At 39.1% G+C, this 10,936-nt stretch overlaps 1 protein-coding gene across 2 annotated transcripts; it reads left to right on the top strand.

The window, feature by feature from the left end:
• The first annotated feature begins 750 nt into the window (after window positions 1-750).
• LOC131138046 (uncharacterized) lies at window positions 751-10,655 on the top strand. 2 transcript variants are annotated; one of them, XM_058086603.1, is made up of 4 exons: window positions 751-1,098; window positions 5,206-5,245; window positions 8,003-8,076; window positions 9,698-10,655. In XM_058086603.1, the coding sequence occupies exons 1-4, from the start codon at window positions 987-989 to the stop codon at window positions 10,078-10,080; spliced, it is 609 nt and encodes a 202-aa protein (XP_057942586.1). In that variant the 5' UTR covers window positions 751-986; the 3' UTR covers window positions 10,081-10,655. The 2 variants fall into 2 exon arrangements, with proteins under 2 accessions (XP_057942586.1, XP_057942587.1); XM_058086604.1 differs by lacking the exons at window positions 5,206-5,245; window positions 8,003-8,076.
• Window positions 10,656-10,936: the final 281 nt, after the last annotated feature.

The following is a 10,936-nucleotide window of genomic DNA, read 5'->3' as shown; positions in this document are numbered from 1 at the left end:
AAACCAGCACGATAGACTGAGGTGGTTTTAATGGAGTGATTGATGCGTGCACATAAATGACTTCTAAAACTCATCATATGCTTCCTACAAAGGGTTCCATTTTGGATTTGAATAGTAGTTTTAGTTGCGCAAGAGCACTTTGGATGAAATTGCAGAATCTGGTCAACTGAGGGGCGGCACGGTGGTCTAGGTGGTTAGCGCGCAGACCTCACAGCTAGGAGACCAGGGTTCAATTCCACCCTCGGCCATCTCTGTGTGGAGTTTGCATGTTTTCCCCGTGCATGCGTGGGTTTTCTCCGGGTACTCCGGTTTCCTCCCACATTCCAAAAACATGCTAGGTTAATTGGCCACTCCAAATTGTCCATAGGTATGAATGTGAGTGTGAATGGTTGTTTGTCTATATGTGCCCTGTGATTGGCTGGCGACCAGTCTAGGGTGTACCCCGCCTTACGCCCGAAGACAGCTGGGATAGGCTCCAGCACCCCCCGCGACCCTCGTGAGGAAAAGCGGTAGAAAATGAATGAATGAATGAATGGTCAACTGAGATGAAAACTGAGTATATTCCTGCGTAGTCCACAGTATGGCAGGGTTCTGGAATTTGCTGCTAGAACAGCATGTTTGGGAACTGGGAATGTTTTGAAAACAAGTGGTGGTTGCCGTTTGATGTCATTCCGGGACTTGGACGGTGGGGGCCTGCGACTGTTGTAGGAAGTTGATAATTACAATAAGAGGATATGTTCCATGTAGATAAAGACAAATCCATGACATGGGTGTCAATTGTCAGTACAGAAAGTTAGTCAGCAATAAAAACCCCCGTGGGTTTGAGCGTACTAAAATAAGCCTTAGTCAAAGTAGAAAAAGAGGAAGAGGATGGTGTTCTTTCCCGTCGTTACTGCTTGCCACTGAAGACCAGCTCCGCTCTCCCTTCGTCTGAAAACCTCAATGTGCCTTTTTATTTTCTGCCTTTTCATCATCTGTCCGAGCCAATGGATATTGTGAGAGAATACTTCTGGTTATGGCTGCTGCTCGCCATCATCTTTGTGTGCGTCGTCATGGGCCTCATCTTCATCTGCATCAACTTGTGCATCTCCAAAGCAGGTTGGTTGTCTTTCTTTTTGATAGAAGTCATCAAAAACAGCAGCAAACTCGACACCATATTCCTAAAGGATATTTGACTAGGGTCTTGGCGGTGGGTTTCTAAAAACAGCAGACTGCTCCTATCACATGGAGGATCTTTGACCAACATTTTTGCAATGCTTCCTGAAAACCGGCAGAACACTTGTATCCGTGGAGGAAGGAAGATCACGGATGAGTGTTGTTACAGTAAAAACAACAGTGTGTTTTTTGCATTTGGTTCCCAAAAACAGCAGGGAACTCCTAAAAACAGCCCTGTTGAGGATATTGTACAGTATGAGTAGGTCTTTAAAAACAGCAGACCACTCTCGTGCCATTGAGAAGGTCTTTGAATAGCAGTTTTTTGCCATGGGTCCTTAACCCTTAGATGCACGAGTGACTGGACCCTACACTCTTCCATAAGTGGGTCAAAAATGACCCATACTAGAATCAATGCCTTTTTATGCCAATTTTGCCATTTTGGTTAGGAATAATCACTTGTATGATATTTAGTATTATATTTAGGACCACACAAGAATGATTTCATGTTAGAAACATCACTTTTTTACATCTTTGAAAAAGAAAATGACCCCGTACAACAGGGGTCGGGAACCTTTTTGGCTAAGAGAGCCATGAAGACCAGATATTTTAAAATGTGTATCTGTGAGAGCCATATACATTTTTTTAAACATTGAATGCAATAAAATGTGTGCATTTTTATGTAAGACCAACAGTTTTAGATATAATGGGCTCTAATTACGTAGACCAGGCACACTACCCCACGCCAATGGGGTGTGGCCAGCACACTTTTGTGAGCAGCGCAGTGTCTAATAATAAATCAAATACTTGTTGCCATTAATGCAACTTCTGCTGCTGCATGGTTTTGCACCGTACTCCGTATATTTCATTCTTTTGGCCATCTTTGCCAGAAGGCTTGGTTCTGCAGCTTTAGCTAGGTGACTATTTGACTAAAGGAGGAAAGTCTACATTTACATGTTGACATCTCAATGACCGAGGTAGACTACTGCATTACCCAGTAATAATCGAGTTTTGGTGTTTGACCTGGAAAATATCATCAGGAAAGATAGATATGGTCGGCCGTATTGCAGTAGAAAATAGATGGACGGATTAAAATGCATAAGAAAGTTGTTGATTTTTAATATTTTTAACAGTCATTTCTGTGATGTTTACTTTAAAATGTTAGCAAACATACATTTTTATTGTGGTAAGAAATGCTTGAGAGCCAGATACAGTCATCAAAAGAGCCCTACCTGGCTCCCGAGCCATAGGTTCCCTACCTCTGCCGTACAACAATAGAAAATGTGAGGATCCATTGTGTGTTTCCACTTGTCTCATCACTGCATGCAGTTCAGACAAGCTACCTGTTTCTGGCTGTGATCATTGCCCGCAGGTGCGTTGCATTTCCCACACCTATGACTGACTTTGAGATCTTTGTTATTCGGCAAGATCTGACACCTGCTTCTCTTTACTACACAACTGCTGGACAATGTTTTCCCCAAATTCTTCTCAATTGCTCCCCATGGTTGTCTCCCAGTGTAAACTATAGCATCTATTGCATAGGGGATGTGTGCATCACAAACCCAGAAGATCTTCAGCCCATCCTTGGCTTGCCCAGAGCTGGTGTCAGCTAGTTATGAAGTAGGCTAATTTGTTGATAATACGAACGGTCATGAAAGACACATACACAATATTATATGGAGATAATACTTGTTGTATTAGCACTTTATGTGTAAAATAATCTTCCTGAGGGGTGATACTTCTGATATAGTCTGTGTGGTCTACAGTTAATTTATTCCTGACAGCCAAAGTTGATAAGAATCAAAGGTTCCTATTGGATTCCATAGAAAATGCATGCGGGTCATTTTTGACCCACTTATGGAAGGTTGGGGTAGTAACACAAAAACTAACATTTCTTAAAATGTATAAAAGGTAAGTTAAAAATGTGAACGGCATGATATTGAAAACATGTTTTTTGAGGAATAACTGGAATATGAAATGATGAAAATTTTTCATTATGAAGATATTTCAAGAAATCAACCTGACCGGGTCATTTTTGACCCACTTATGGAAGGTTGGGTTAGTAACACAAAAACTAACATTTCTTAAAATGTATAAAAGGTAAGTTAAAAATGTGAATGGCATGATATCAAAAACACGTTTGTTGAGGAATACCTGAAATATGAAATGATAAAAATGTTTCATTACGAAACATTCAAGAAAACAACCTGACCGGGTCATTTTTGACCCACTTATGCATCTCAGGGTTAAAAAGTAGCCGAGCACTCCTGCGATATAGAGGATCTTTGACTAGAGTTTATGCAGTGGGTCCTGAAAAACAGTAGTGCTCACATAGAGGAGCTTCAACTAGTGTTTTTGCTTTACGTCCTTAAAACCAGCAGAGAGCTCCTGTCATTTTTTGCAAGCATTTTCTTTTGGTCATTTGTCCTTAAAAACTACAGAACACTCCTGTTTGTAGGGACCTGCTACAAAAACTCTCGTCAAAGATCCTTTATATAACAGGAGTGCTTGGATACCTTTTGAGGACCAATGGCAAACCATGCTAGTCAAAGACCTTCTCTATGACAGGAGAGGTCTGCTGTTTTTAAGTACCTAGACCAAAAGTACTTGTACAAGATCCTCTCCATGACAGGTCCACATTGCTGTTTTTAAGAATCTTCTGCCAAAAACGCGAGTCAAAGACGCTCTTTTTAAGAATGTACTGCAAAAAGCTCTAGTCAAAGATCTTCTGTATAACAATAGGGCTCAGCTTCTTTGGTGTTTGCTGTTTTTGAGAACCTCCTGCCCAAACACGAATCAAATATCCTTTATGTAATAGCATGGAACTCCTGTGACATCAAAGATCTTTGACTAACAGCAAGATGTCCTCTTCTGTCGAGGACCTTTGACAAACAAACAGTTTTTGTCGTAAGTCCTGAAAAACATTAGTGCTTCTATCATATAGAGCAGGGGTGCTCACACTTTTTCAGCATGCAAGCAAGAGTCAAAATGATCTACCCACTACAAAAATGCAAAACATCTATTTATTTTCAAATGTATTGAGGATTATTTGTACGTACAATGTATGTTGATGTACCTTACATAACCAAATGAGCCAATATTGCAAAACACACATAATTAACTATTAAAATTTTTTGTAATTACCTGAGTTTACTTTGATGACTTGCACTGAATTGAACCAGCCAGGGATGCATAGTCCGGACAGTAGCTGCTGATAGCCAGCCTCAAGCACACTTCCAAATGTTTATCAGTCATGGATAATATCCGTATCACAATATCCGTATAATATTCCATATCCGTATGGAAGTGATATGTTTTTTGCCTTTTTACTTGGTCCAGTTTTTGCCTTTTTACTTGGTCCAGCTCCTTCACTCATTTTAGTGACCATAAACTTTAGCGAGGGCTTAAAATCTCGCAATTCGCCGACTAGCTTAGCACTTTGCATCGTTGTTTACGCATGAGCGGTGACCTAAAGGTCAAAATTCAGTTGTCATCTGACTGGTTGTCCTGTATGTCAATCAAGTAACGGGGATGGATGATAGGCTGACATCGTAAGTTGCTGCACTTAGAGACGTTGTTTGATTTGATTGGTCGCCCGAAGGGCAACATTCAGTTGTCATCTGAATGGCTGCCCTGTATGTCAATCAAGTGACGGCATTGATGCTGGGATGATATTTTTTTAATGTCACGCCGCGATCGATCAGCGATCGACCAGTACCACCTCCGCGATCGACCGGTAGCTCGCGATCGACTTAATGAGCACCCCTGATATAGAGGATCTAATATAATCAATATAATGAGTTCTGGTTTCATTTTCACTATTATTCATGCATGCTTTGTCTTCACTGAAGTGTGACGTGTTCCTGTAAATGCTGACCACAACACAACAGGAAGCCGAGGACCTTTTATTAATATACTGATACTGACTGACTGTATTAAAGTGGTATCATGTACACACAACAAAAGCTGCAAAACAACCTACAAGACAAACGACTTCATGAATCCAACGTAAAGATTCTGCTTTTACTGATTCTGCTCTTGTTTGTTTCACAGGAAAACACAGACTGGCACCAGATCACAAATCCACTGCCATGTAATACAAACATTTCTCTATATATACGTCATGATCAGCTAAACTAAAACAACAAAAATAGCCAAATGTATATCGTGTTTTTGCCACACCTTTGGTTTTTCCCCGTCAAGGGTCAATGTCATTTTCTGAAAGATATGTATTTTGAGAAACTAGTCAATGAATAATAATAGTCCTAAATAGACGATGCAATGTCAGCAGACATTTCAGGTGAATTCTGAAAAGCTGAAGTGAAACTGAAACGCTTGGAAATGGTCCAAAACTTGACATTTTCAATGAAAACAGGAGCCCTTGGGAAGCTGAAGCTGGCCTGAAATTTGGTGGAAATTCACTAAAATGAAGAATGAAAGCATAAGCGTAAATTTCGGGACTTGAACCAACCGTGTATGGGTCTGGACCCAAGCACTATTATACAACCTTTACTATTTTACTACTTTAAATTGGCCATTCATTTCTAATGGGACAATTTCAACAGAAAATATGAAATGACACTAAATATGAGAATATTTAGAAAAACCTGAATAGGTAACAAACCTGTCTTGGTTTGTTGGTGAGCTATTTTGATATTGGATTAGTTGGAATTGGTTAGGAAATGGAGGAGCAGTTGGTGGAATAAGAAGAAAGAAGAGGAGGAATAAATAGATGAAAATGGCCGACGACAATAATATATGTGTGAATGTTTTCAGCGAGAAAACTATCCCTTTAGATGACATTTTCTTCAAGGTATTTTGAAAAACTAGTGATAATAGTAAATAGTTTAGAAAGCCGTATTAGCTATATGTAGCAGTGTTACAAAATTTTAATAATTTTGCAAGTATGCCAAAGTATATGTGCTAACAGGGAGCTAGCGCTTGCTTCAAAGAGAGCCGGCTGCCAGTCAACATGATTAGAACAGCTAATACTGCTTTCTATCAAAACAATTTACAATTACCACTAGTTTATCCAAATACTTTAAATAAAATGTCATTTAAATTAATTTGTTTGATAATTTCAGGGACGTACAAGTGACTTTTCCTTCCTATAAAGCCATAGCTACCAGGTAGCAAGATTAGCATAGAGAGCCAGCAAACACAATATTTTTGTATATTTATATATAAAGAACTTATCAGTAGTTTATGCAATTACTTTTACAAAAAATGTCATTTACACAAATTGTTTGGTCATTTTAAAAATGTAGATGTCGTTTTCAATGTTGGTTTTCCTTTCTAAAAAGATATAACTAGCTGCCACTTAGCAAGATTAGCATAGAGACGCAACTTTTCTGTAAACAATTTACAATCACCACTAGTTTTTGCAAAATTACTCAATTAGGGAGAAATGCTATGTATTAGTGTACCTATTGCATAAATTAATATATACAAACTATTTAAGATAAGATATTTATTTGTCCCTCAGTGGGGAAATTTGTATTGCACAGCAGCAAGAGTACAGAAACAGTTAAGCAGTACAAAATACACAATATAAAAAAATAAACAATATAAACAACCCAAATATTAACAAATCAACAATTTTACCCAAAGTACAAATACAGTTTGCAGATAATATGAAATGAGATGAAATATATGACCAGTCTATACACTGAGATCTTGCTAGTGAGTTAATATGAGGCAATATAGAAATACTTCACTTAGAACTTAATATATTGCACTTGGAGCCTTAATATTGCACGTGGATATTAAGGCTCTAAGTGCAATATATATCCACGTGCAATATTAAGTTTAATAATTACATTTATAATTGAAATATAAATCTTTGTAACTAGGAATTAATTGTTAGCTAGCTTGAGGAAATGTACAAGGAGTTTTCAAACTCTGATTTCCTTTCTTTATGAAGGGAATTACATTTTACACAAGAATTATTTTATTTTTAAATAGAGTAAGCCTTTTTGAGAATTTTTTGAGATTTTTGAGAATTCTAATTCTAATTCTAATCTAAAAAAGACAATTTTTGAGAAACTAGCAATAATAATAGAATATAATTAGCGTGTATTAGCTATGCTAATTTTCCTAACTTGCAGCTACCGTTTGCTTCATGAAGCAAAACAGACTTTGAAAAGGACAAATAAATAAAAATAAATAAATAAATAAATAAATAAATAAATAAATAAATAATAATAATAATAATAATAATAATAATAATAATAATAATAATAATAATAATAATAATAATAATAATAATGGGCGGCACGGCGGTCTACTGGCTAGCGCGCAGACCTCACAGCTAGGAGACCAGGGTTCAATTCCCACCCTCGGCCATCTCTGTGTGGAGTTTGCATGTTCTCCCCGTGCATGCGTGGGTTTTCTCCGGGTACTCCGGTTTCCTCCCACATTCCAAAAACATGCTAGGTTAATTGGCCACTCCAAATTGTCCATAGGTATGAATGTGAGTGTGAATGGTTGTTTGTCTATATGTGCCCTGTGATTGGCTGACCACCAGTCCAGGGTGTACCCCGCCTCTCGCCCGAAGACAGCTGGGATAGGCTCCAGCATCCCCCGCGACCCTAGTGAGGAAAAAGCGGTAGAAAATGAATGAATGAATAATAATAATAATAATAATAATAATAATAATAATAATAATAATAATAATAATAATAATAATAATAATAATAATAATAATAATAATAATAATAATAATAATAATAATAATAATAATAATAATAATAATAATATGTGTTTTAGCTACGCTATGTTGCAAATTGGCGGCTAGCTCTGGCTTCAGGACAGTGGACATTGAAAAATGTGTCTGAATTGCACCACTCAGGGGGAAGAAATACCAGGAGAGGAACCAGACCATGACTCCCCCCCTGCCTCCTCGGACCCAGTTTCTGTTGGCAGGTAAAATGAAACTAGAATGTTGGCATAGAAGTGAGCCGTCTTTGAAGAAAGGTCTGCGACCAGGTCCAGGTCTGCTGACGTTTGACAAAAGAACACCAAAATGAAACGCTGAACGGCTTCTGCCAACGCAGGAAACCACCACTAAGATAAATGATGACTTGGCAACATCACTTTTACTTTCTAGCTAGCAGCCCTGAAGGCTATACAAGCTGATGGTCCTGCCATATACAGGATCTTTGACTAGTGTTTTTGCACCACGGTTTGTGCTTAAAACAGCAGATTGCTCCTGTCATGTGGAGGAGCTTTGACCGGTAGTTTTGCCAGTAGGTTCTTAAAAACACAGACTGATCCTGTCATATAGAGGATATGGCTCTGAAAGAGAGAGAATGCTCCTGTTATATAGACGATCTTTGAATCGCATTTGTGGCAATCGGTTCTGAAAACTGCAGGGCACACCCGTCAATGGAGAATCTTTGACTAGTATTTTTGTAATAGGTTCTGGAAAAACAGCACAGTGCTTCTTTCATATACAGGATCTTTGACAAGCATTTTGAAACATGTTTTGAAGAAGAGCAGAGCACTACTGTCATTCAGAGGATCTTTGACTAGTGTTTTTACAGTCAGTCCTTAATATATAGAGAGGATCTTTGAGTAGTGTTTTTGTAGTTGGTCCTTAAAAACAGGAGAGCTCTGCTGTCATATAGAGGATCTTTGACTAGTGTTTTTGCAGTCAGTCCTTAATAACAGCAGAGCGCTCCTGTCATATAGAGGATCTATGAGTAGTGTTTTTGCAGTCGGCCCTTAAAAACAGCAGGGCTTTCTTGTCATATAGAGGATCTTTGAGTAGTGATTTTGCAATCGGTCCTTAAAAACAGCAGAGCACTCCTGTCGTTTAGAGGATCTTTGAGTAGTGTCTTTGCAGTTGGTCCTTAAAAACAGGAGAGCTTTGCTGTCACATAGAGGATCTTTGACTAGTGTTTTTGCAGTCAGTCCTTAAAAACAGCAGAGCGCTCCTGTCATATAGAGGATCTTTGAGTAGTGTTTTTGCAGTCGGTCCTTAAAAACAGCAGCGCTTTCTTGTCATATAGAGGATCTTTGACTAGTATTTTTGGAACAGTCCCTTAGAAACAGCAGAGTGCTCCTGCCGTATAGATGATCTTTGAGTAGTGTTTTTGCAGTCGGCTCTTAAAAACAGCAGCGCTTTCTTGTCATATAGAGGATCTTTGAGTAGTGATTTTGCAATCGGTCCTTAAAAACAGCAGAGCGCTCCTGTCATATAGAGGATCTTTGAGTAGTGTCTTTGCAGTTGGTCCTTAAAAACAGGAGAGCTTTGCTGTCACATAGAGGATCTTTGACTAGTGTTTTTGGAACAGTCCCTTAGAAACAGCAGAGTGCTCCTGCCGTATAGATGATCTTTGAGTAGTGTTTTTGCAGTCGGTCCTTAAAAACAGCAGAGCTTTCTTGTCATATAGAGGATCTTTGACCAGTGTTTTTGGAACAGTCCCTTAAAAACAGCAGCATGCTCCTGTCGTATAGATGATCTTTGACTAGTGATTTTGCAGTAGGTCCTTCCAAATGTGGTAAAATACCTTTTGGTGTTATCTCACCCTTTATGTTTCAGAGGCACAGAGCTACGAGAACATCAGCGAGCGTCCTAGCTGTGGACAGAAAATAGGGTCCCACTTCCAACAAATCACGACAGACTTTCATGACCATGAGCCAAACATGGTCGTCCCTTGTGAACCTAAGCAGATCCTGGACCTGCAGCCCAACTACAAAACCTTCCATGACTTTGAGCACAACCTGTCCCCCATTCCAAAGTACGAAGAGATCACGGACGAGCAAGCCAACTACGTGAAAGTAGATGACGAGGACGAGCCATTCCCTCCGGCGCCTCCAAACCAGGAAGTAGTAAATCCAGTAGAGGACACTATGGAGGACTACGATGACGTCGCAGGTGAGGATGAAAACCAGGACGAGAAGGACTATGACGATGTTGGCTAAGACGGTGGGGATGTGAAGTAGACTTGACTAAATCTCAGTGTACCTCGTGAAACATCATCAGCTAGCATCTTTCTAGTATCTTTCTAATCCTTTTTCTTTGGCTTTTTTGTCATGCTTATCCCCAAAGATGGGGCATCTTCGAGGAAAGAGAAGAACATCTGCATCAGGGATATTTCAATGCTATGCTAGCTGAAGCTAATATATTGTTGCTGATGAGTTAGCCTAGCGTAGAGACCAGGGTTAACTTTGGGTGAACATTAGGTGGCAGCCAACTATCTGCCATAGCCTTTTATGTCACATTCCTGCTTAACTTATTGCAGCGCAAATTAACTTATTACACTTGTCGAGTGAAGACCTTGTACGTGTTACTTAAATGTTGCTAAATGTTTGACAAAGATTTATGGCGGCTACAACTCGACCCCAGTACAGATGACGTCCATTTCCACTATTTCCCGTGATGTGGCCTCGATTCGCATGACTTCAGACTCCAGTTGTATTAAATAGACCATTTAAGATTTATATAGCATCGTGCATGTGTGTGTTACTATAAATGTCTTCCCTATGGAACATGAAAGCAGGGTATTGTGTCTGTTGTGAGATCGTTCAAACCTGCAATAAAAGTCTGTTGTTTTGGTGCAATAATGAGACGTTGATTTGTGCCACCTGCTGCAACTGCTGCTTTGAAAGAGAGTAGAATGTATAAGCAACGTAATCCTATATTAATGCATTTTGTGGTTTAATATACATGTATGACTCTACTCTACTACTAAACGCCATTTACGATAAACAGGCATGATGCTATTCATGTGAACATTGTAATCTTGGACAACATGAAGCCGCACTTCATAGAATAAAA

The sequence above is a fragment of the Doryrhamphus excisus genome, chromosome 11 (genome assembly GCF_030265055.1).
Source record: "Doryrhamphus excisus isolate RoL2022-K1 chromosome 11, RoL_Dexc_1.0, whole genome shotgun sequence".
Taxonomy (NCBI): domain Eukaryota; kingdom Metazoa; phylum Chordata; class Actinopteri; order Syngnathiformes; family Syngnathidae; genus Doryrhamphus; species Doryrhamphus excisus.
This window is presented reverse-complemented; position numbering and strand designations above follow the sequence as displayed.

Excerpts from the sequence above, each read along its gene's own strand:
- LOC131138046 (XM_058086603.1), top strand. The coding sequence starts at position 987 with ATGGATATTGTGAGAGAATACTTCTGGTTATGGCTGCTGCTCGCCATC. Across the intron at positions 5,246-8,002 it reads GATCACAAATCCACTGCCAT|GGGGAAGAAATACCAGGAGA; the intron begins GTAATACAAACA and ends TGCACCACTCAG. Across the intron at positions 8,077-9,697 it reads GACCCAGTTTCTGTTGGCAG|AGGCACAGAGCTACGAGAAC; the intron begins GTAAAATGAAAC and ends TTTATGTTTCAG.